At 44.7% G+C, this 26,403-nt stretch overlaps 1 protein-coding gene across 1 annotated transcript; it reads right to left on the reverse strand.

Annotated features, from left to right (window-relative positions):
- Positions 1-13,447: 13,447 nt before the first annotated feature.
- NKX2-6 (NK2 homeobox 6) lies at positions 13,448-18,297 on the reverse strand. The gene is made up of 2 exons (XM_007950844.1): positions 18,024-18,297; positions 13,448-14,061 (listed from the first exon to the last, which is right to left on the reverse strand). Exons 1-2 carry the CDS (start codon positions 18,295-18,297, stop codon positions 13,448-13,450), a joined length of 888 nt encoding a protein of 295 aa, XP_007949035.1.
- Between the last annotated feature and the right edge of the window lie 8,106 nt (positions 18,298-26,403).

Here is a 26,403-nt window from a genome sequence, read left to right on the forward strand (position 1 = left end):
AAAAGGTTGGTGGTTCAAGTCCACCCAGAGACACGTCAGAAGAAAGGTCTGAAAAATCAGCCACTGAAAACCCTGTGGAGCACATTTGTACTGTGACACATATCAGGCTGCCATGAGTCCGAATCAATTTGATGGCAAATGGTTGCTTTTTATATGATAATTAAATTAGATAGTATTTATGGTGGAAACTTGTGTGCTGTAAAGTACCATGTGAATCTCAGTAGCCAACAGCATCACCAGTGTTATCATTAATAATTGTCACACTGGAACCATGGCCAACAGCTGGTGCCCGCAGAACCCTTCATCTATTGATTCAATGCCTCCTTCTGCTTGCTCCCAGCTGTTACTATCCAAACAGGAAGGCAAAGGGCTTGACCTGAAAAAGAAGCCTGTTGGCAAAACATTTCTCAAAGCCAAATGCAGAGGCTTTGGGTGGAGTGCCAAGGAATTTGGGAAATTCCCTTCCCATGGGGTAAACTGGAGACAATGGTGACCCCTGGTGTACTATGCATGCAATGGCTGCTGGTTACTCAAAAAAAAAAAAAAAAAAAAAAAACACACACACACACACAGACACACACACACACTGCGACCCCTTGTTGGGTTTCCGAGGCGATATTATTATCGAAGTATATTGCCCAACCTTCCTTTGGAGGAGTGGCTGGTGGGTTGATTAGCAGTCAAATGCCACCAGAGCTCCTAGTTATTCACTATTGTTGTTGTTATGTGCCGTGGAGTCGCCCCGACTCATAGCGACCCCTCCTTGGGTTTCCGAGGCAGTATCACTACGGAAGTAGATTGCCCAACCTTCCTTCTGAGGAGTGGCTGGTGGGTTTGAACCGCCAGCCTTCTGGTTAGCAGTCAAGTGCTTTAGCCACTATGCTACCAGAGCTCCTAACTAGGTGCTGTTATTTCTAACACAAATGTTCTTGGAATTTATTTAATACTTTTATGAAATGATTGATTTTGAATGCAGACATCCCTAGCTGGAAATCAGGGGAATCAGTGATCTCAAGCATATGAAGTTGCTTCTTAGGCCAGACCTTTTTCCTCTGATTACTCCCTTTCAAGCTGGGATGAAAATATCAGGATCAGAGAGACACAACAATCAGACAGCAAGTAGGTGTTGGATGTTGAAATGTTAGAAAACATAGCTATCTGTTGAAGTAGTTAAATAATAGTAAGAAAAAGCAGCCTGAAAAGGCTTAGTGGTGGTGATTCTGGATAAGTTTCTTAATTGCTCTGAGCCTCAGTTTCCTAATTTGGAAAACAGAGTGAAAACTGATTGGCTTCACTGAATCCTAAAGTATAGAGAATGATTATGGAGATTGAATAACGTAACATATGTCAAGCACGTGGCACTTAGTGTGGGCTTAATAAACATCAGTTAACTTTCTCAACCCACTGACTGGGTGCCTCTTCAAACTTATCTCCTGATGCTTCCCCAATGGTTGACTCAAATCTATACCATTATGCAAATATTCATAGAGCACTCACTACCTGCCTGTGTGCCCCATGCTGAATTCTGAGGAGGAAGGTGGAAGAGCAGTACCATTTGCTGTCAAATCAATTCCACCTCACAGACACCCAACATGTGTCCAAGTAGAACTGTGCTCCATGGGGTTTTCAATGGCTGATTTTTCAGAAGCAGATTGCTAGGCCTTAAGGTGGAAGAAGGGAGAGGTAGGAACAAAATTGAAAGGGATGGCAAGAAGGTGAAGCAACCAGAGCTCTCAAACGTTGCTAGTGGGAGTATAAATGGACACAACTACTCAGGATAAATAGTAGTATCTCCTGAATCTGACCATGACTAGGACCCTGGGAGACCAGTTAGGAAGCTATTGCCTCTGGTCAAAGAGAGATGATGGCCTGAATTAAGCAGTGAGAACTTAAAGAAGAAGAGTAGTGGAAGAGTTACTATGGGGTTAAAATGAAGAGAACTTATTATTTGTCTTGACGTTGTTAATGAGGGAGAGGAAAGAGTTAAATAGAACTGCCAACTTTCAGCCTGGGTTATAGGCAGGAGGCAGCAGCAGCATTAGGAAGGAATATAGAAAGCTGAACAGGTTTGGCATGAGACAGGTTGAGAGAGACAGGCTCTGTTTTAGATTGAAGTGTCTGGGAAACATTCAAACAGAGAAGTCCAAGAAGTAACTGACATTTCAGATCTGGAATTCAGAAGGGAAAACTAAGCTGAAGATGTAGTTCTGGTAGCTGTCGGATTTGAGAGTCATTTGCATAGTAACAGTAGTCAAGAGTAGAGTAGAGATTAACTAGAGAGAGTGTTGGAGTTGGAATCCAGGGTCATGAATGAGACAAGCCTGAAGGGGTGAATAGAATTTGGATGAGTGGAGAGGAAGGTTAGGGAACTGGATTCATTGATGGTTGTGGAGAGAAAGAGGAAATACTTGGTTCCCACACATTTTGTTTCTTATTTTGTCTAGGAGCTCTGGTAGCATAGTGCTGAAGGCACTTGACTGCTAACCAGAAGGCTGGCAGTTCAAACCCACCAGCCACTCCTCGGAAGGAAGGTTGGGCAGTCTACTTCTGTAGTGATACTGCCTCGGAAACCTAAGGAGGGGTTGCTATCAGTCAGGTTTGACTTGACGGCAGTGAGTATCCATCTATGCTCCAATTCTTTAACCTTCCTCTCCACTCATCCAGATTCTATTCATCCTCCTAGGCTTGTCTCAAGCCCCTCCTCTTTAATAGGGCTCTCCCAGACCACTTTGGCATGGTTTATTTGGCTTCTAAAATATCAACTAGGAGCTCTGGTGACATAGTGCCTAAGGTATTTCACTGATAACCAGGAGGCTGGCTGTTCAAACCCACTAGCCAAACCTCAAAAGGAAGATTGGACAATCTACTTCCATAGTGATACTGCCTCAGAAACCCAAGGAGGGGTCACTATGAGTCAGATCTTACTTGACAGCAGCGAGTTTGGTTTTTTTTTTTTTTTTTTTGAAACATTGACTACACTTGAATCAGTTTATCTAATAACCAGCCTGCATCCTCTATTTGTTGACATACATGTTCAGCTCCTGCAACAAAGGCAAAAACAACAGTGGCATAAATGAGACCAGGGTTCATTTTTCCCTCATATAATAGTCTGAGTGTGAGCAGATCAAGGCTAATGTGGTGATTTCGTGGTGTTGAGGACCGAGGCTTTCATCTTGTTGCTCTGGCATCCTAATCTAAGATAGCTGCCACTGTTCCTGCCATCTCAACAGCATTCCAGACAGCAGCAAAGAGAGGAGGAAAGTAGAGATAGGACCTCTTCCGCTTAAGGTCCTGTCCTGGAAGGTGCTCACATCTCTTCTGTCACATCCCACTAGCCGGAACTTAGTTATGTGTTCTTTCCAGAAGATTCTGACCACCAAGAAGTCATGTTGGAGCCCGGATCTTTGAGGCAGACTTGGTGGGGTCATGCAACGAAGCCAAGCAGTAACTGTTCACTCATTTGATCAATCAACAAATGGTTATTGAGCCCCTACTCTATGACAGGCATGAGGTATGTTGGAAATACACTGGGCTCTAAGACAGACATAAGACTGATTGTTTAAAAAAGACAACAGACACCACTGAGAGTTAATGTATTATAATGGGAAAGTCCAAGGTGCTAGGAAACCCACATGGGGGTGGGAGGAAGTAGGGTTGGGGATGACTCAATCTAGAGGACTAAGAGAGGCTTCTCATGGGGGACATTCAGTGAGGCATGGAGCCAGGAGCCAGGAAAGGATAGGTTCATCTTTGGCCCACAAAAGTCCTCACTTAGGGTTCCAATTTCATGGACCCTAAGGTTTCAGGCAATTAAACTGGGCTGGTGACAGGAGGAAGCAGGAGTCAGTGAGGAATGGATGGAAAGGAGTCAGGTTAGACTGAGAACACCTTATAAAGATGGCCGCACAGGGACTGAGTTAGAAAGCCCTCTGGAGGCCTGTGATCAGGACTGCTGGGCATATCTTTACTTTTCTTACAGTGGAGTCTGGACTGTATCACTGAGACCACATCCTTCTGTGAGGCTGATGGTGCGGTAGCTTTGCTGGATGAGTTTAAACAGAATGTGGGGCGGGTGGGGGAAGGCAGAATGACTTCCCATGGAGCTCTCTCTCCACTATGGGGGGGAGGGTGGACTGAGGCAAGAAACAGCTCAGGGCTGAATTCTCCCCACTCTCAGGAGCTGGCCTTTTGACAACAAGAATTGATGTCCCTAGGGTTCAAAGTGTACAGCTAAGTGTGGACAACAATGGGCAAATGCAAGAGTCATATAGAGATCCAAACCCACAAGAATTTTAAATATTCTGTTTGCCCACGGGTGTCAAATGAGGCAGTTGTAGCTCTCCCAGCCACTTCCCATCCTAGCTGGTACCTTGCTTCATTTTTGCTCCCTCTGGATGATTTCCGAAAGGCTCCTACTTCTCTTATGCATTTTTCAGGACAAAAAGAACAGTGTCACTACACAGTCCCTTGATTTGTGTGAGGACTTGAACTCCTGCAGAGTATTCAGTGCAAATAACCCAGACCCAGAAGGCAGAAGGCTGAGGTCTGGTCCCAGTACTGCCACTAAGTCAGCATGGCTGACACCTTTCTTACCCTTAGATTCATCATCTGTAAATGGAAACAGTAATATTTTCTGCCTCAGATGAAGGTGATGAGTACAGGATGAAATCATACAATAGTTTAAATTATAGATCTGGGTGAGGTCGTGATTTGTTAAATAGATAGGATTCTATCAGAATTGCAAGTCTAACAGTACAAGATCCCAAGAAAAACTCCAGCTATAGAATACAGCTGTACCTGTGAGGGAGGGCACCACTAACAGCACTCTTGTCCCCAACTGGAACTACCTACATTTTCATCAACAGGCAAATAAATAAATTGAAGTACATCCATCCAACGGGATACAATATAGCAACACATATAGCAATACCAAAAAGGAGCTCTGGTGGTGTAGTGCCTAAAACATTTGACTGCTAACCAGAAGGCTAGTGGTTCAAACCCATCAGCCACTCCTCGGAAGGAAGACTGGGCAATCTATTTCCATAGTGATACTGCCTCGAACCTAAGGAGGGATTGCTATGAGTTGGATTGACTCGATGGCAGTGAGGTTTTTTTTTTTTTTTTTTAAATAACAGTACCAAAGGAACACTGGTGGTGTAATGGTTAAAGCACCGGGTATCTAATCAGAACGTTAGCATCCGCTCTGCAGTTGAAAGATGAGAAAATCTGTTTCTGTAAAGATTTACAGCCTTGGAAAAACTACAGGGCCGTTCTACTCTGTCCTAAAAGGTCACTATGAGTCGGAATCAACTCGATGGCAGTGGATTTGGTTTTGGTTTAGTATAGCAATGAAGAAATTAGCAAACTGAAGGTACCCACAACAGCATAGGTGAATTCCACAAACATCCATTTGAATAAAAGGAGCAAATCACCAAATCATACATATATAGTATGATTCTATTTATGTAACATTCAAACCCAAGCAAAATTAAACCATATTGTTAAGAAATGTGTCCACGTGGGTAAATTCATAAAGAGGTGCATGTAAAATTATGATCACAGAAATCAAAATAGATGTTTGCTTGGAGAGGAAAAGGAGAGACTCAGGGGTTCGGTCTAGGAGGGCATGGGGAGAAGAGCTTCTGAGGGAGCTGGCATCCCTGTTTTGTCTCTTAAGTGGGGCGTTATACCTATGGTAACTTTATAGGGATTCTTTAATCTATACATATATGTTTTACATACTCTTCTGGATATATGATAGATCTCACAATTTAAAAAACAAATGCTTCCAGAATCAACAGAAAACCACCAAAAATTAGTATGGTAGCCTCAGAGGTCTACCACTTCAACTGCATAAATAATGGGACTGAATTCCAGAGCGGTTACTCTTGTTGACCCATGGGGACCCCATGTGTGCAAAGTAGAACTGAGGTCCAAAGAGCTTTCAAGGCTGTGACCTTTCAGAACCAGATCACCAGGCCTTCCTTCCAAGGTGCCTCTGGGTAGGTTTGAACTTCCAACCTTTCAGCTAGTAGTCAGTCAAGCACTTAACTAATTACACCACTCAGGGACTCCTGGGCTTGCTCCAGTCACATAGTGCTTTTCTAGTCTGAGACCGGAGCCACGTCCAATAACTCCTAAATCAGTGTTCCTCCCTCCACTACCTTCCATCTCTCCAGCAAGGCCTCTTTAAGGGGAAAGGGTTGGGAGGGGCACAGCTTTTGAGCTTAAGCATTTCCTTGTTTTGAGTGTGTGTGTGTGGGGGGGTGAGACTAATTAGTAAACTGATAAAGAGCTGTTATGAAGTCTGAGATTATAAACACTTCATATGGAATTAAAATATATTAAATTGCACCCCAAATGTTTCATCATCATAATGATAACATTATAAATAATAAATGCCAGAAATCTCTGGCCACTCTGTCTTCTATGGTTAGACTCATAGTCCATCCGATTTGCAGATGGTATCAGGATGGAGCTAGATTGACGTGGGGCTGGGACGAGAACAGGAGGGATGACGAAGGGGAGCCAGGAAGTCTGCAATTTTATTGACTTACCCACCTGGCCTAGGTGAGCCCCCTAGCCCTGGGACAATCAGGAAAGGGACCTCTGCTATCTCTCTGAGAGCTTTTTGTTTTGTTTAGAGGTCAATTACTTCCCATTTGAGGAACTTGTGAACATTAAGAGGTGACTGGAGTGACGGGACTGAAGGATGCAGATAAGAGCCTTGATTGCTTACAGAAAGCTCCTTGGTGAAAGCCTTGCTGCAGATAAGCAATGGTCGGTAGGAGACACAAAAAGGGGCTGCTTTTGGTGAAAAGGAGATTACAGAGATGGAAAATGGGCCACTGGGGGTGGGTTGAGGAGCTGGGAGAGGGATGCATTTTAAAGTGATCCTGGCTGAGTAGGAAGATGGGAGAGGAGAGATTTTCTTCCCTCTCCCGCTCTTTTTTTCTTTTGGAAAGAAACTGTTCGTGTCACGTAACCCCAAACTTCTGTGTTGTGGTCTGAAGAGAAAAGCCACATGCACTGCATACTGACAAGGTTTTTGTCAGAAATATAGTTTTAAAAGCCAGCAAAAATGTACGCTGGGGCAATCTGGGGAGTATAATGTCACAGGTCAATGAAACAGCTAGAGTCTTGAGTGTATATTTAAGCAGCCCTCCTCCCCCTCTGCTTCCCGTACCTCTTCAGTCAACTGAATGCGGTCTTAAAATTCGCAGAAGCTAGCTTTAAATTGTATCTCAAACTACTATAAACTATAACTTTGGCTTTGGGATGTACCCATATACTTTTCCTCAATCCAAAGTCCCAGAACCTCTCCCAGAGCTTCTCTCAGTTAATAGTGTTATTAGCACACTAATCACCAGGCTTAACCTGCCTTCTCTGTGCAGCCTTCTCTAAGCAACACCTCCTACCCCCGCTTGCACTGCATTTTCTCTTTCTCCAGCAAGAACTTATTGTCTGTCCTCTCATTTGACAAGCAGCACACACCACCTCGTATTTTTAGATACTTTTCTCAAGCTAGTCTTTGCTATCCGATTAGATAATAAATTCTCTAAGGCTGGCAGCCAAATCGTTATTTTTCTCTTGTGTCCCAATCAGGAGTGGTCAGTGACGGCTGATTTGCTGGTGATTGATATAAGCCTCTTTCCCTTCTTCACTCTGAGCAGCCTCTTTTCTCCATGCCTTTCCATGTGATGCACAAAGATGTGGAGGGTAGAATGGGAATCTTTTACTTGCGTAATTCACACAGGCAAGGCCTAATCTGAGCAGCAAATGTCCATCAATGTTTCCTCTGTTACATTCCTCTGTTAGAAGGGAGTGAGTGGGTGAAATAAATGACATGTAATAATTTCCTTCATACTATGATGAGCCACTCCTTCAAAGGAAGGTTGGGCAATCTAGTTTGTAGTGATACCGCCTCAGAAACCCAAGGAGGGGTCGCTATGAGTCGGATCCCACAGTGCGTTCGTTCATTCCTTATGATGACCTACATTTCCAAGGTCTTACGCAAAAGACTACAACAAAGGATTTTTTAAATTAACATGTATTTTAAACTCTGATTTTAGGAATTATATAATCTAACTCACTTAATAATTTAGGGCCAGACAGATTGTTACTCAATGGTAGCAATGTCATAAATATAGAGTAATGTTTTCTTCTTGTTAGGAATAAACTCAAAAGTGAGAGAAGAATGATCATAGTATATAATAATTTTCTCACAATGGGGATTTCAATTTTAATCTCTAGTTTATCTCATTTTAATTGGCCAATGAATATTTCCAAAATTCAAAGTATACACACTCCATTTTTTCAAATCTCATGTATCAACATTAACTATAATTGAAAGACACTGGGGTTGTTTCTAAATACTTTTATTAGCAGTGAAAATAAAAGAGATAATAGATGACAACAAATAACAGAAAAAAATGTAAGGAAATGTAGTGAGAGAAAATATAAACAATTACTCTTGAGTTTTAGCTTAAACATAGAAAATTTAAAACATTTAGATACTTTTCTCAAGCTAGTCTTTGCTATCTGATTAGAAAATAAATTCTCTAAGGCTGGCAGCCATATCGTTACAGTATGGATGGAACTTGCTGAATTATCCAGAACTTGAAGAGACATTTCACCAAAGAGGACATTCAAATGACCACCAAACACATGAAAAGATAATCAGTGTCATTAGCCATCAGAGAGATACGATTCAAAACCACAATGAGACGCCATTTCACTCCCACTATGATGACTCAAATTTTTAAAAAAGGGAACAGAACAAATGCTCGTGAAGATGTGGAAAAATTGAAAGCCTTATCCGTTGCTGGTGGGAATGCGAAAAATGGTACCACTGTTGTGGAAAACAGTGTAGCAATTCCTTAAAACTAAAAATGGAACTACAATATGACCTAGCAATTCCACTCCTAAGGTACATATCCAAAAGACTTGAAAGCAGAGACTCTAAAAAAGAGACTTGTGCATACCAATGTTCATTGCAGCACTGTTCACAACAGCCAAAAATGGGAAACAACCTAAATGCCCATCAATGGATGAATGTTGTTGTTATTGTTATGTGCCGTCGAGTTGCATCTGACTCATAGGGACCCCTCCTTGAGTTTCCAAGTCAGTATCACTACGGAAGTAGATTGCCCAACCTTCCTTCTGAGTAGTGGCTGGTGGGTTTGAACTGACAGCCTTCTGGTTAGCAGTCAAGTGCCTTAGGCACTACGCTACCAAATGAATGGATAAACAAAATGTGGTGCATATATACAATGGAATACTACTCAGCCTAGAGGAGAAATGAAGTTTTGATACATGTTACAGAATGGATGGAGCTTGCTGAATGAAAAAAAGTCAATCACAATAGGACAAATATTATATGACCTTACTTATATAAAAAGGGAGCTCTGGTGGCACAGTGCCTAAGGCATTTGACTGTTAACCAGAAGGTTGGCAGTTCAAACCCACCAGCCACTCCTTGGAAGGAAGATTGGGCAATCTACTTCCATTAAGATATTGCTTTGGAAACCCAAGGAGGTGTCCCTATGAGTCAGAAACAACTTGATGGCAGTGAGGTTTTTTTTTTTTTTTTTTTTTCCCCTGGTTTATATAAAAAGTCAAAATAAGGCAAATTGTCTCTATAGAGACCAAAGTTTATTAGTGGTTACCAGGGGTGGGAGGGAGGAGGAAAGAAGAGAGGTTAAGAGGGGGAGGTGGAAAAAAATCACATTGATTAGGGATAGGATTGCATAGTCAATAATTATAATTGCTGTCAATAAGTTGTACACCTGTAAAAAGTTGAATTGGCCTAAGTTGCCTGACAAATACGTTTATAACAATGAAAAAAAGAGTAGCTGCTGAGACTACTTACATACAACCTCATGGGATTTGTATAGCTGCTGATGTATACCTCATGGGATTTGGTTTCTTGGTTTGGAGATTTAGGGTCATAGTTTCATGGGATATCTCAATTAATCTGCCTAATAATGTGTTCAGAATAATGTGTTCTGTTCTACCTCCTAGTTTATTGTGTCATGTCTGGGTCTTAAAATTTTGCAAGTGGCCATCCCAGGCACAACAACTGGTTGTCTATTCACTTGGAGCAAGAGAGGAAGAAGGAAAGTCAGGAATAGGAAGAAAATATGGACTATGTGGCTAATAGCCACCATGAACAACTGCCCTCTTTTCCCATGAGACCAGAACTAGGTGGTGTCTGATTACCATTACTGAACATTTTAATCGAAGATCCTATGAAAGAATCCTGATCAAAAGGGGGAAATTGTAGAACAGAATTTCAAATTCTCATGGGTTCTAGACTTTCTGGAGCCATGGAGGCCAGATGAACCCCTGAAACTTCAAACCTTAAATCAAAAATATTCCCTGAAGTCCATCTTAAAACTGGACAATAGTGTTGTTGTTGTTGTTGTTATGTGCCATCGAGTCGGCCCCGACTCATAGCGACCCCTCCTTGGGTTTTCGAGGCAGCATCACTACGGAAGTAGGATTGCCCAACCTTCCTTCCGAGGACAATAGTGTAGCTCAACTGTAAAAAAGATCTGCCTTTAGTATTATGCTCTTTTAAGAACTATCTATATGGAATCAAATTGACAACAGCAACTCAAAAGATCAGATAGGAGCCTTAGGGGGTCAGTGAGTTTATGCCAGTGAGGGAGGAACAACTCAGAAAAGGAGGATGAGGATGGCTGCACAACTTGAAGAATGTAATCAATGTCACTAAATTATACATGTGGAAACTGTGGATCTGGCACATGTGTTACTGTGTACATTCTCAGCAACAACAAAATCAATAAAATTTAGAGGAAACAAAAAACTGTAGTAAGGTGTAGTTTACATAGCAGTCTCTGCTTTCCCACTCCAGTAAAATACAGCCAGGGCCTATTCAGCAACAAGACACTGCAAGGACGGTGCCTTTTCATTAAATATTAGAATTCAACTTTTGACTAACCAGTGATCCAGAAGATGAAGAACCAGAGTTGTCATTGTCTAACAAGATAACCCCAACAGGGTTGGATTAGCTTCTGAGAGCCAACCAAACACCTTGAGGAAGAGAATCACCAACCCTGCAGCCTCAGGACCATAGTCTTGGGAGACATAATGCTCAGTTGGCACAATATAGTATGTAGAAATCTTGTTCTACATACTGCTTTGGTGAGTAGCCAACTGGGTTCTTAAAAGCTTTCGAGCAACCATTTAAGATGCAACTACTGGTCTCCTCTTGTCTGGAGCAAAGAAGAGTGAGGAAAATCAAAGTCATCTGGAAACAATTTGTCCAAAGATATGACAGATCATGAGGACCTCAGCCTTCATGACCAGAAGACATAGATGTGCCTGGCTACCAATGCCAACCACTCGGAAAGGGATCAAAACTGGAGATCCTGGATAGAGTGGGAGGGAAAATTTGGAAGAAAATTCAAAAACACAAAAATGACCAGAATTACTGGTTGGATAGAGATTGGTGGAACCCCCGAGGCTATGGCCCTGGGTAATCCTTAGGGCCTAGAAATGGACTCACTTCTGTGGATTGGCTCTCAGCCCAACAGTAGAAAGACCTATATGGAGAGCACTTATTCCAAGGAGATGCACCCACCTACTCTAGGGATAGTCACCCCTTGGATCAATCAGCCACAAGACATCCGAGGCAGCATTCACACAGAGGGAAAGCTGGACAGACAGGAATGCATAAATAAGGGCACAAGGAGAGGGTAGTCACAGGGAGGAGAAGAGAGCAGAGTTTTTTATGGTTGTGGATGGTAATCAGGGGGCCTGTGAAATCAAATGTGCATGAACTGTTGAATGTAAAACAACTCTGCTTTGTAAATTTGCACCCAAAGCACAATTTAAAAAATAAATAAATAACAAATTAGAAATAAAAAGATAACCCAAGGGAAGAGGGAGCCTGATTTTCCTATTATGGTGCCTGCGAGAGACAAATTTCCCATTTGATTTTATGCTACCATTAACTAAATGAGTTTGTTTTCAGTGTTCAGTTTGCATGAATTCGCACATAGTTGAAGTGAGGGGTCCATAATTTTCTCCTAAAGTTCAGGCTTCCTAGCCATCATTTTACGATGACTGAAAAAGGACATGTGGAGGTGCCCCCCCCCATGTCACCTGCTTTTCAGATATAGAATTTAGAAACTGATTATATTTTGAAAGAAAACATAAAAGAGGGAGAAGGGGAGAGAGATGTGAGAAAAGAAATCAGGTAACCTATCCCCTCACCCACCCGTCTGTTTATCCTATTGTGATGGCTTGCTTGTTGGTATGTTGTTGGCAGCTGTGCCATGGGCATTTCAAATATCAGCATGGTTTCAGCAGAACTTCCAGACTAAGAAGGAAAGCTTGATGATCTGCTTTCAAAAATTAGCCAAGGGAAACCTTGTGGATCACAGCAGAGTCCTGTTCAATATAGTGCTGGAAGATGAGCCCCTAGGTTGGAAGGCACTACACAGTAACCACAACAAAGGACTCAAACATACCAATGATTGTGGGTTGGCACAGGACCGGATAACTTTTCCATCTGTTATACATAAGGTGGCCTTGAGTTGGAGCCAATTGGGAGGCAACTAACAAGAACAACAATCTGACCCCAGGGCAGAACTAGTTTTGTCTCCTTAGGAAACACTGCTCAGAACTTCTGGGTTTCATTTTTACTTGAATTCGAAGTTGTTTAGAAAGAAGTGAAAAGAGTATAGGTTCACACACATTCAGACTCACACACTCACACAAACACCCATACAAATATCTACAGTATATTTATGAGATGGTGTACTACAAACAAGAAATGAATTGCAAGTGACAATGAAGGGACAGCCAGAACATAGAGATAATGCAGAAGAGCAATCTTTGGCTCCCGAGCGAGCACCAGGACTATTACTGGGTTCCCTTGAGCGCTGCCTCTGGAGGAATTTTAGACTCCACAGCAGGGCGTGGTTCGCAGCAATAGTCCCTCTGCTAGGACCTGCTGGATCTTCCTCTCCGCCCTTGTTCACCCTCCTTCCTTCACTCTCTTCACATTCTTTCCCCCACCTTTCATTGGAAGCTGGGTCCTCTAGACCACCCCCTCCAGCCTAGTGCCCCCGCAGATGCTTGCCCACAACCTGAGGAGCTTCTCCAACTCTTCGGCTTGAGGTCTGAAAAGCATCTGTTTCGGTCGGACTCTGACACGGATGCCTCCTAGGCACCCTTGGTTTTTTTCCCACCCGTCCTGCTTCGTGTGCGGCCTACCAAGGCCCCGCGTTTACTTCTCACAGGGGAAGAACTTTCCCAGGGCCTTTAACGGGATGGCCTGTTTGGGAGGGGGTGGGACGCCACATACAGTCCCAGAGATTGTTTGGGGAGTAGGACAGCTGCGCGGTCGCCTCACATTGCGGAGGGGCGAGAACAGGACTCCAGGCCCTGGTGTGCATGGCTGAGTGGAGTCGCTTCACCAGGCTCTGACGTCCTGTAGCGTGGCGGGCAGATGGCCCTGCGGACTTCCTCCTGGACCCCCTCCGCCGAAGCTCCCGAGTGCCAGAGGTGCAGGCGGCACCGGGCCCGGGGACACGCCGGTGTAGCCGCCGCAGTACCCCGCGCCGCCGTAGGGGCCACCAGTGTAGCCTCCGTAGCTGGAATAGGAGGCTGCAGCAGGGCCATAAGGACTCGGGAAGGCCGGCGCGCCGGGACCCAGGCAGGGCTTGCCGTCGCGTACCAGCACGGGCACTGCCACTCGCCGCGGCGCTAGGGGTTGACCCGCCAGTTCCAGAGACTTGTCCTGGCGCTGCCTTTTGCACTTGTAGCGCCGGTTCTGGAACCAGATCTTGACCTGCGTGGATGTGAGCTGCAGTGCACTGGCTAGGTGCTCCCGCTCAGGTGCTGACAGGTACCTCTGCTGCTTGAAGCGCCGCTCAAGCTCCAGCACCTGAGTCTGAGAAAAGAGCACACGCGGCTTCCGCCGCTGCCGCGCCCTGGGCTGCTCCGTGCCGCCACCGCTGGTGCCAACGCCGGGCTCCGGAGCTCGGTTCCCGCTGCTGGGGGGCGAGGCCTCGCTCAGGTAGGGCTCTAAAAGCACAGGAGGGAATACCGTCAGCACCCAGCCTAAGCAATTCTTACGTTGTTGCTTCCAAGAGATCTCCGTCCCGGAAGTCATTGTTTAGGAAGCAGTGCATTTCTGTTTATGGTAATGGCAAACTTGGCATGGATTATTGGTGATGGTTGTACATGAGTAATGTAATTGGTATCACTAAATTGCACACATGACATTGAATTGACCAACGTTGTGATATATCAAAACCAAAAACAAACTCACTGCCGTCCAGTTGAATCTGACTCAGAACGATCCCCTTTGGGTTTCCCAGGCGGCAAATCTTTAGGGAAGTAGATTTCCCAGTCTTTCTTCTGCAGAGTCGCTGGTGAGTTTGAACCACCAACCTTCTGGTTAGCAGCCAAATGCCTTAGGCACTAAGCCAGCAGAGCTCTTTTTCATATTTTCATATATATATATATATAATCAAGCCCAAACCCCTGTCATTGAGTGGATTCTGACTCAGAGCAACCCTATAGGACAGAGTAGAACTGTCCGGAAGGGCTTTCAAGGCTATAACTCTTTATGGAAGCAGACTGCCAAATTTTTCTCCAGCAAAGCAGATGGTGGGTTGGAAGTGCCCACCTTTTGGTTAGCAGCTCAATGTTTTATATCACACTTATATGAGTATATAACATTAATAGATTGTGAGCATATCTGTAGGGAGCATTATCATTGGGGATTTGATGAGGATAGATACATGAAGTGTATACATTCATTTAGCTATCAAAAGGTAGAATTAAAAAAATACTTAACTGACTTTTCAGGAAGAATGCATTTCCATTGAGTGTTGGATTTATTGCAAAAAGACAAGAATGAAAAGCATGTGTGACATTGACCTATAGAAATTATTCAAAAAAATTAACAAAACATTAACAGACAAAAAAGAGAGACCTTCCTTCCCTGATAGCCTTCGCTGGGTGAGCCCTTTTTTGCCCTCCTCTTTCTTGCTGCCCTCCACTTGCCTCCGCAAATGCCCATCTAAATGTCCCTTCCCCCTTCTGAGCTCTGTCACCTTTGTAGGTTCAATACCAGGTAAATTGTGATATTCTGTGGTCCATGGTGTACACACGGTTTCCCAAAAGATAAACTCTTCATAAAGCATCGAAGGCAGCTCTGTTCTCTTCTTAGAATGTATATGTATAAGTGGGAGGGCAGTTTGCTCTGATCTCAATTCTCAAGTGTGGCTGAGTCTGGGAAAGCTTTTGCTATGAGGATCAAGTGCTAGTTTGGGCTCTAACAGGCACTAAATTCGAAAGGTTCTTGGAGAAGAGAGATAGGGAGAGATAAGGACACAATCTGTCTCCAGACACACCTGCTACAGTGTCCAAAGAAGGCCAAGCTCTGTAAAGTGTTTGTCAGGAGGCTTCTTTCTGTCTTGATGTCATTGTTCACAGTCCCCACGGGAATCCCAGGATATTTAGTCACCAGACTAGGAACAGGAGTTCTTGAGTGTATCTCTCACCTTTGCACACAACCCTGTCTTTTTAGTCATCAAGAGCTCCACCAGCACCAGGGGCTCATCTCATCTTTTTTGGTTCTGTAATCCAAATTAACAAAAGGAAATAAAACGAGAAAATATGTCTTGACTCTTCACTGGAAACAAAGGTAAACTTTAAGGGGTTTATGAAGCTGAGATCCACATTTGACTTTTCACAGAAGTGGCCTTTTCTTTCCTTGGGGTTTTCCAGTGAGGCCGGTGGCATCGGTTTACTCCTTCATGTCCTCTTTCTTCAGAGGTAACATCCACTTGGACACGCGGAGACGGCTCCAATCTTAACCAGTTAAAACACGCTCCAGGCACCGAATGCTAACCTTGTGCTTCAAACCCTGAACCCGTTGCCGCCGGTAAGTCGAACTGCCCCATAGAGTTTCCAAGGCTTTATGGAAGCAGACTGCCTCATCTTCTCCTGCGGAAAGGCCGGAGGATTCAAACTGCCAACATTCTGGTTAGCAGGCAACCACCTAACCATTACGGCCCCAGTGCTCCTCAAGCCCCGCCAAGATGCAGCCTTTTCTTCCCTTTCTCCCTGACTCTCCCTGGTCTTGGCTTGCGAGGTATTTTAACCCGAGGATGGGAAGAAAGGAAACATTGAATTTTAAAATGAAAACTCACGCGGGGTGGGGGTGGGCTACGACCAGAAGCGTGGAGAAGCTACAAACTATCATGAGGGGGACAGGGCCGCCTCAATTAATTAGAACCTGTGCGTGCGCGTTGGAACCCGACTCCAAATCCCCAAATGCAATGGCATAGATTCCGGGGGGAATAGGGCTGTTTGATATTTGACGTTTGAAGAAAGTAAAACTTCTGTAAGAGACGCCTGCACTCAGAGCCTGCGTCAGAGAAATTGAGGACTTCTTTCCTGGCAAAGAGGAAAGATACTGACGGAGCTTCGTTTTCTTCGCAAATCAGAAAATAACAGCTGACTTCAGCGATGCTGTGGAGCAAGCAGCACCTCGTTTCAAAGTCACTGAAGACGGAGACCCGGGGCTGTGCGTGCGGGACAGGGATTTAGCTCGCTCTGGGTCCAGCCCCGCGCCCGCCCTGGTACAAACTTCCGAGCCTCTCGGGTTCCAGCGTTTGAAGTCGGGGCGGAAAGATGGCATGCCGAACCCCTTGCACGCAGCGCCGCCGAGGGTCGTCAGCTTAGCTCCTGAGCGGGGTTGGGGGTCACTCCTGGTTGTTCACGATCGATCGTCAGCAAAGGAGGAACGGGTGTCGCGAGGCTTTGGCTGCAAGGTGACTGAGGTGGTCCAAGGAACGTCATCCTTTCTTACCAAAGCGAAGTGAAAAGCAACGTCGAGAGAGTTTCTCATCATCCGCTACAGAAAACACACCAGCGTCTTCTCGAGCACCGCAAAAGTTCTTTGATCTCCAAGCGCTCGCCAAACCAGCCTGTTAAATCGGCGAATAACTCTGCACCAAGCTCTATATCATTTTATTTGTTTGGTTAATCTGCACTTTGAATACGCTAGCCGTGGCTCGACTGGCCGAGGACACTCACCCTACCAAGCGTTCACGTCTTTCCGGGTTCCCCAGACTCGCTCGAGACCGCGGACACAGGCTCAGGGGTGCAGCGAGAGGAAGGGTGGCTTTTTCATCCCAGGGAATGCAGAGCCTTTCTGAGGAAGCCACCTGCAGCGCAGGAGCCGACTCAATAGAACACCTGGCCTTTCTCTTTCCTTTCTAAGGGCAGGTGGAGGGGCTCGACGTTGCGCCCTCGGTGACCAGGCGCCTGGAGCTCGGCCTGGTCTCCCGGGGCAAGTAAAACCTAAGTTTGCCTTAACACGCTCCCAGACGCCTTCCGCCAGTGCCCGCCAGACCCAACCCGAGGGATCCAGGCACCACCTTGTCCCCCCATCTCTGGTCTCCCTCAGAGGAAGATCTTCGGCAGAGGAATTCGGGCTGGCGCAAGCCATTTGGCAAACCCCAAGAAAGAACCAGGCCAGGACTGACACCCAGAGCCGACTAAGGTTCCACTTCCAGGCACTTCCGCTTTTCAGGAACTTTTTTTTGCACGTGGTTTAGGATAGAGAAAGACTCGGATATGGTAGAGAAGAGTTCTTGCTTGTTTATGGGGAGTGTGTTGGGCAAAGCTGAGCTATTGTGGGGGCTTTTGCTGTGGGAACGAGAAGCTAGATGTTCTGGGAACTGGCTGTGAGTGGGGGTGATGAGTTTTTGTGGGAATCAGAAGAAAGGCTGTGAAACCGCGAAGCCCTGAGTCAGTGCCTTTAGTTGGGGACATGTGAAGCACACAGGATATCTAGATGGGATGGCAGTAAGGGTTGAGAGACCTGACTTTTGGAGTCTTCAACTGAGGGAAAATGGTGAACGGCCCTTGGAGCACAGGAATCTAGGACCTGAGTCCCACCGCCCAAATCGGCAGTGACCTCCCCCAATAATATTCTGGCAGGAGCCAAGAACCGAGCGCCTACTCACGTGGCTCCTCCGCCAGTTCCGCGTCGGTTTCCAAGACTGCTTCACCGTGACCCTCCGGAGGCTCTGAACCTTCCAGCCTCCTGTCCCCGCCGCCGTCATCGGTGTTGAGAAACTCCCATCCGCGCGGATCCGAGTCCAGTCGCAGGTAAAGAGAGTTTTCCGGGTTCCTCCGAGCCCGGGAGAGTGGCGAGGCCTTGGGGCGGCTCTGCTCGCGCTCTAGCCGCAGGATGTCATTGACTGAGAAGGGGGTGGAGGTGACGGGGCTCAGCAGCATCCTGAAGGCAGAGAGGATGGGGCTAGGGTGTTCTCAGTCCCTGTGGAGCGTAGTTCCCTAAACTTACCCTTTTCTCGTCGCTGCAGGTTCGGTGGGCCCCAGCCTGAGGACAGACGCCCTGCGCCGGGACCGTGTTGGGCCATTTCTGTGGGCCCGGGGCTTCAGGACGGCAGGACTAAACCGCCATCCCCATTGGTTCCCGCAGAAACCACGTGCTAACACTGCACCTCCCCCACCCAATCCCCCCATCTTGAGCTTTCGCCTCAAGACCTTCTAATCCTGCCAATCACCAGCACCTCCCAGGGAGATTTGGTTCTTATTGACCACTCACAGAAGCACGGAAAACCAGAGAAGGTGCTGCGCGGGCGGCTTGTGACTCGGTCGACACGGTAATAGCTGTGGTGGTGATCTGGAGTTCTGGGGTCAACCTAGGTTCCGCAAGGACCTCTAGAGGATAAGCGGGGGCCGGGTTAGAGTCCTTGTGCAAACTGACATTGTCCATCCAACCTGGCCTTTGAACTCTCCACTTCTAAGGCGAAGGGCGACCGGGCACTCGCGGGGTTTAAGGGGCGCCTGGCAGTACTTGTAGCCCGGAGGCCGGGAGAGCATCTCAGCTCCCAAAGCCTGGACAGTGGAGGAGGAGCGAGACAGGGCCCACTAGAGAGAGCCTAGATTGGGGCGGAAGTGTCTGCTGATGTCTTAGCGGTGACACCACAATCCGGGTCTGGGTGCACCGGACCAGCCACTTCCCAGGAGGAGCTACCAGAGCGGAGAAGGATCTTGAGGGACGTGGTGGAAGGAGCTCTGATGGTGTAGTGCCTAAGGCATTTGACTGCTAACCAGAAGGCTGGCGTTTCAAACTCACCAGCCACTGCTCGGAAGGAAGGTTGTGGGTGATAGTGCCTTGGAAACCGAAGGAGGGGTCTCCATGAGTCGGATCCCTTTCTATGGCAGCTTTTTTTTTTTTTTTTTTTTTTAACTCCGAGGATGGGGAGAAGAGATGGTTAACAGCCCGGCCGGGTGCAAAAGTCTCAGAGAGGGGCTTAACTCACAACTCTTCCTTTTTCTTCTCTACCTGCGCTTTGTCCTCTCTAAAGCTGATTGCCTTCAGAGTGCTTGCGTGTGTGCATGGAGCCCAAGAAACTAAGAGAAGTTTTGATGATTATTAGCTCTCCAGAAAAGCTCCTGGGACACAACCTGCGCCATGTAAAGGGAGGCAGTGTGGTCCAGTGGATATGAGCATGGAGTTCGGAGTCAACAGATCTAGCCTTTGCTCTGGAATATATCCGTTGTGAGCTTTTGGACAAACTAACTTTTCTCAATTTTTGTTTAACTACAAAATGGAGATAAGAATTCACCTATCGTAGGATTATTGGGCTGTTGCAAGAATTAAGTGATATAATGTATGAAATCATCAAAGAATGTCCACTGCTAATATTATTCATGCTACAGGAATCAAGGAAACATGGTGAATTGTCACTGTCCAAGACACAGAATCAAGGAGTGTTTAAATGTCTTTGAATCAAAATGGGATCTTGTTAGAGCTCTTTTTAAAGTTTCAGCAAATGTTTCTTAAATAAACCTTATGCAAATTCAGTATTCTAAGGAGTGTGGAGTATCCTAAGGAGTGTGGGAGCTCTGGTAGCATAGTGGCTAAGACACTTGACTGCTAAGCAGAAGGCTGGTGGTTCCCACCAGCCACTCCTTGGAAGGAAGATGGGATGATCTACTTCTCTACTTCTGTAGTGATACTGCCTCGGAAACCCAAGGAGGGGTTGCTATGTCTTCTGGATAGTTAATGGCACGTAGGGGTGTAGGGGACAGCAGCATTTTCTTTTTCCCCTGAAAGAGACAGTGCTTTGTCATGAGAACTGTTGAAATCTTGATGATCCACACATTTGTTTAAATTTTATTATTTTATTCTGATTATAAAAGTAATCTTGCATACCTTGAACAACACAAAAATAGGGAAAAGTGGGAAAGAAGACAACCATCTGGAGATAACATTTTACCACATTTCCTTCTATGAATATTTTATATATATGAGACCATAAGGTACATGCAAATTTAAAATTCACATCATAAGCATGTCCACCACTTTAGTTTGGACAAATATAATTTTGAATGACAATACAATAGTCCAAATTATGGATGGATCATAATAGACTGTGTTTATGCCTTTAGATTTTTTTTATCACTGCAAACAAAGGTTCAGAAAAACTTCTTTGTGCCTTCATCCCTGTGAACATTTCAGATGATTTCCTTAGGACAAATGTGTAGAAGACATATTAACGAATCAAACACGTTAATGCTCATACAACATATTACACTCACGACTTCCCAAAAGAACAATACCATGTATCCACCTCCCTGAGGTGCAGGTAAAAATCGATCTGGTAGACCAGGATATTCACAAGCATGGGAAAGCACAGATAGACCAGGAATTTATAGTATTTCCATTCAGCGGGCTCTGGGTCGGTGCTGTGCTCCCGTCCCCTCCAGTAGATCCAAGACCTCTGGATTCAGTTCCCACCTTCAAAGGGCGATTGAGGAGAAGGACCCCCAGATAAAAACCTGATGCCACAGATCTGCCAGCATGTAATCAAATAGTGCAATTCTTGCAGCAAACCGTCACACTGTAGAAAGTCATAGAAGAAAGATCTCCATAGGAAAGACTTGGAATAAAAAACCCTGAGTTCAAATCCTTCTTGAGTTTCCAATGTCTTTCTGACACCTTTATGCTATGCAAACCCAAGTTTTCCCTAGGAAAATTACTTCGTCGGCTCAGACTCAGGCGCCCGCTGGTCTAAACCTGAAAGATGTGTGATACCCGCTTGTTGGACAACCCCACCTGAAAGGAGAGACGTTGTCCTTCGGACGCGCAGCGCTTCAGGGAGGGACCTTGGAACTCGGTGCTAGAGCCTCAGCTCCGGGGTTCTCTTCGCTCGCCCTATCGTGCCCTCTCTATGCACCTCCGGTGTCTCAGCGCCCCCTGAGCTCTGGGCTGTTGAGGCAAACAGGGAGCCTGTCGATCCTCCCTTTCCCTTTCCCCTTCTAGCTCCAGGGTGCAGGAAAAGCGTCCGGCGTAAGAGTGCAGCTAATAACACTAATCTCGCCTATTCTGGGTCAATTGGAGCGGGATTAGCGGCTGCCCGGCGGTTTAAGGACAGCCCTGGGGACCTGTCGAAACGCTGGGGAGGGCTGAGGGGTAAGTGAAGCGCGGTGACTAGAGCCCAAAAGCCTCGAAACTGGAGGCTGTTAATTACGGCTGAGATTCGCGCAGCCCAGACAGTTTAGTGCGGAGTAGGGGGTGCTGGTTACTGGTGGTGTGTGTGTCCCTCGCTCGTGAGTGAGGACGTCCTCATCTCTGTTCTTAATATGAAACGGCCTACTTTCATGCATAACATAAACTCTTTGAGGTAGTGCCACTCAGGTGTGATTGGATCTGTCTGTCATGCTCCAACCAGATCACTCATATCACGCTCAAACCAATGCCAAGCCCAGGAATGTGTTTTGAGCCCCGGTCATGGGCCAGGCACTGCCCAGGCTCTGAGGATACTGAGGAAAGAAACTGTTGTAGCCCTTTTATTTGAACTTGCATTCTTGCACGGAAGGCAGACTTGTAAATTATTCCCATGCAATGTGATACCTTACACACTCGTAGGGAATTTGCCCAAGATATTCTTCATTGAGCCACATCCCATCCACACTTACCGAAAGTCTTTCACTCCTCCTGTTTCCTCCAATTGCCTCTTCCAATTCAATACACAACCAGGCTATTCCTGGTAGAGTGTGGCACTGGTGGAGTCCTTGGGTTGCAGTTTTCTCATTATTGATCCTGGAGTTCTTTCCACAACATCCCTTTGTCATTATCACAGGAGCCATTGCTCTTCACCTCTGCTGTCTCCTGCTCCCACTTGAATTCCCTCAAGTGTTGATAGGAAGATTTGCAAAGTAACTGGGAATAATTTGGCAAAAAGAACTGGACCTTTTATTAATAGTTTGTTTTTAAGATTCTTATTTACACATTTACATGTCATCTCACCAACTTATAAAATAACCCTGTAAGGTATGTAAGTAGGACCTTTGGTGGCTTAGTACCTAAGGCATCTGACTGCTAACCAGAAGGCTGGTGGTTCACACCCACCAGCCACTCCTTGGAAGGAAGGTTGGGCAATCTACTTCTGTAGAGATACTGCCTCAGAAACCCAAGGAAGGCTTCCTGGGAAACCCAAGGAGGGCTTCACTATGAGTCCCGTCTGACTCCAAGGCAGTGAGTTTTTTTTTTTTTTTTTTTTTTCTTTTTAAGGTTTGTAAGTTAGCTATTATTTCTAGTTTATAAATGAAGAAACCAAGACAGAGAAAGGATAAGATATCAGTTTTGGGGTAACATGTATCTCCTTACCTCTAATACAGAACTCTTTCCTTTAGAGTGCACAGACTAAGTTTTTTAGTAATTATCTTTTCATAGTTTCTTCCTCCTGCTTTGCTCAGTACATCTTAGTATTCATGTTCCTAAAGAAAAATCCACCATGTTTTTTTATGTTAAAAACTTTTTATTGTCATTTGGGTGAACGTTTACAGAGCAAATTCATTTTCCATACAGCAGCTCATACACATTTTGTTTCATGACACTGACTGCAATTCCCCACAGTGTAACAGCTCTCTTCTCACTTCCTCCCTGTAGTTACCGCTTCCCAGTGTCTTTCTTTCCTATGCATTCTTGCCCCCTGCGCTTTTTCCCTCTACAGATACTGCCCTTCTGTTCTCCCATGATTGATCATTCTAAGGAGTGTATCTACCTGGAATAAATGTTTACCCTATATGCCTGTCCACTGTATACTTTTAAATCCTCCCCCTCCTCCCCAAAAAACCAAACTCACTGCCATTGAGTCCACTGTGACTCATAACGACCCCTACTCGTGTTTCTGAGGCAGTGTCTCTACAGAAGTAGATTGCCCAATCTTCCTTCTGAGGTTTAAATCCCAAAGAAACTCGTATTTCAATATATGCTGAGTTAATTGCTTTCTGATTGCCTATTTATTACATAAGGAAAAGGTAATCCTATATAGTAATTGTCATCCAAACTGGAACACTTTTAAGAGGAAATGGGCATCAACAGATGATATGCCAGGACAACAAGCATAAACCACAACTGTGCCAGGCAAACGAAGACATCTGGTCATCCTAAGTATAAGGTGCTTTGCAAAGCACTCAGAACACAAAGATAAAGAGCACACATTCCAGGGCACTCTAGAAGTATCCAGGGCAATAGGGGAGAAGATGTCAACTTTTTTTTCCCACCTTCACCCATATCACTACTTGCCTCTTACCTATTTAGCAATTTTCCCTCCTCTCTCCTCCCAACTGTGGCAACCAACAAAGAAAGTTTCCTTCCATATGTAAACCTTTCTTTGACTTTTCATAAGAGTGGATTCATACCGTATCTGTCCTTCTGTGATTGACTTATTTCACTCAGCATAATGTTCTCCAAGTTAACTCACATTATGAGGTATTTTGTGGATTCTTCATTATTCTTTAGTGTTGCGTAGTATTCTGTTGCATGTATGTACCATAGTTTGGTTACTCATTCATTCGCTGATGGGCGCTTGGGTTTTTGCCATCTCTTTGCTATTGCAAACCAAATAGTGCTGCGATGAACATGGGTGTGCATATGTCTATTCGTGTCCTGGTTTTCACTTCTTTAGGATATTTACCTAATAATGGGATTGTTGAATCAAATGGTATTTGTTTCCAACTTTTTAAGGAAATGCCATAACATTTTCCACAGTGATTGTACCATTTTACCTTCCCACCAGCAGTGTATGAGAATCCCAATCTCTGCACACCTTCACCAGCATTTGTTATTTTCTGTCTTGTTGAACTTTGTTATTATTGCTGGGATGAGATCGTATCTCATTGTTGTTTTGCTTTCTTCATGTGTTTGTTGGCTGCCTGAAGATCTTCTTTGGTGAAGTGTCTGTTCATGTCTTCTGCCCATTGTTTAGTTAGATTGTCTTTGATGGTGAGGTGTTAGAGTTTTCTATAAATTTTAGAGCTAAGTCTATTGTCAGATATGTTGTTGTTGAATATTTTTTCACAATGTGAAAATGACAAATTTAAAAATACATACTTTACTACAATAAGATTTTTTAAATGAAAATATAAGACATGTGAACTTTTATGCATAAGGCTGCCAGCACACCTTTATTTGCTGGACTAACACCAATGTGCTTAACTGCACCTGCTTGATAAAGAAGAACATTTTTATTTATAATGTTATACTCATGGTTAAAATCTATGGTGTTGATCTGATATGGTCTCTATTTAACAGACTACATTTTCAATCAAAATGCCATCTTTTCCCACATTTGAGGTGTTAAAGCACATTCCTGGAACTTCAGTCCATTCGTCATCGGACACATCCTCCACACTGCTGTGAGACAGGTGGACTTGCAGTTACGTATCTAAAGGCCCCACTCTAGAACAGGAGCATCCCCAGAATTTGGGCTGCTCCTGGCAACCATTTCTATAGATACACTTTTGCAATTTGCTCATCAATATTTCCTTCTAGGGAGCTCTGGTAGCATAGTGCCTAAGGCACTTGACTGCTAACCAGAAGGCTGGCGGTTCAAACCCACCAGCCACTCCTCGGAAGGAAAATGGGACAATCTGCTTCCGTATTGGCACTGCCTCGGAAACCCAAGGAAGGGTCGCTATGAGTTGGGCCCAACTCGAGGGCACATAACAACAACAACAACAACAACATATCCTGCTAATCAACCCCACATTGGTTTAAGAAGATGGCTGGCAGGCTGCTGACTGACTTTCTTTCCTTCCTTCCTTTCTCCTTCCCTCCCTCCCTCTCCCCCTCCTCCTCTCCCTTCTTCCTCTCTCTCTCTCTTTTTGTTTATACAGCTGCAGAGCCATCACCCATCTGTTAGTGGAGGCTTGTGTTGCTCTGATGCTGAACAGGTGTCAGAGAGCTGCCAGATTATGACAGACTAGGAAGAAAAGCCTGACGATCTACTTTTGAAAGTCAGCCAAAGAAAGCCCCAAGTCACAATGGTCCAATCTGCAGCTGATCATAAGGATGACACAAGACCAGATAGAGTTTCATTCTGTTGTGTGGGGGTCATCATGAATTGAGGACCAACTCAACAGGCAGCTCACAACAGCACTCCATTGTGTGAATGTACCATAGTTCATTCAACCACTCTTCTGTGAATAAGCTTTCAGATTTTCTAAATATTTTATGATTACAAAAAATGTTGCAATAAATGACACTGTTGTTATGTATTTTGTATTGTTAGAAATGTAATTTCCCAGAAGTTGGATTGTGGGTCAAAGATAAATGTATCTATAATTTTGTCATGGGTTGTAAGATTCTCTTCCAGAATGGTTGTATAAGGTTGCATTCCTGCCAGTAATATACAAGACTGCCTGTTTCCCTGTAGCCTGATAAACAGAATTTTCACCTATCTTTTAATTTTCACTAGTCTTATAGATGAGGAACAGTATCTCTGTGTTGTTCTAATTTGCATTTCTCTAATTATGAATGAGGTAGAATACCTTTTATGTTTATGGGATATATATGTATGTACACATATACACAAATATATTTAAATTGTCTGCATCTTGTCCCCATTTTCCTATCAAATTTTAAGGATTTTATATATAGCTATAGATATAGTGTTTTTAAATTGTGATTTGGGTGAAAGTTTACAGAGCAAATAATTCATTTTCCATACAACAGTCCATACACATTTTGTTTCATGACATTGATTGCAATCCGCATAAAGTAACAGTTCTATTCCCACTTCTTCCTTGTGGTTACTAATTCCCTTTAAGAATTTCTTATATATTAGTGATTTTAGCCCTTTATCTCTTGTATAGAAGGTCTGATAGCATAGTGCCTAAGGCACTTGACTGCTAACAAGAAGGGTGGCTGTTCAAACCCACCAGCCACTCCTCGGAAAGAAGGTTCGGCAATCTACTTCTGTAGTGATACTGCCTCAGCAACCCAAGGAGGGGTCGCTATGAATTGGATCCCACTCCAGGGCAGTGAGGTGTTTTTTTTTTTTTTTTTTTCTCTTTAATATGCTT

This window comes from Orycteropus afer, unplaced genomic scaffold (genome assembly GCF_000298275.1).
Source record: "Orycteropus afer afer isolate SDZICR_OR568_19922 unplaced genomic scaffold, OryAfe1.0 scaffold00289, whole genome shotgun sequence".
NCBI classification, from domain to species: domain Eukaryota; kingdom Metazoa; phylum Chordata; class Mammalia; order Tubulidentata; family Orycteropodidae; genus Orycteropus; species Orycteropus afer.

Bases quoted from the DNA above. Each gene is read 5' to 3' on its own strand.
- NKX2-6 (XM_007950844.1), bottom strand. From the start codon at position 18,297: ATGCTGCTGAGCCCCGTCACCTCCACCCCCTTCTCAGTCAATGACATC. The intron at 14,062-18,023 runs GTGAGTAGGCGC...CTGTGCTTTTAG, and splicing joins GGAACTGGCGGAGGAGCCAC to AGCCCTACCTGAGCGAGGCC.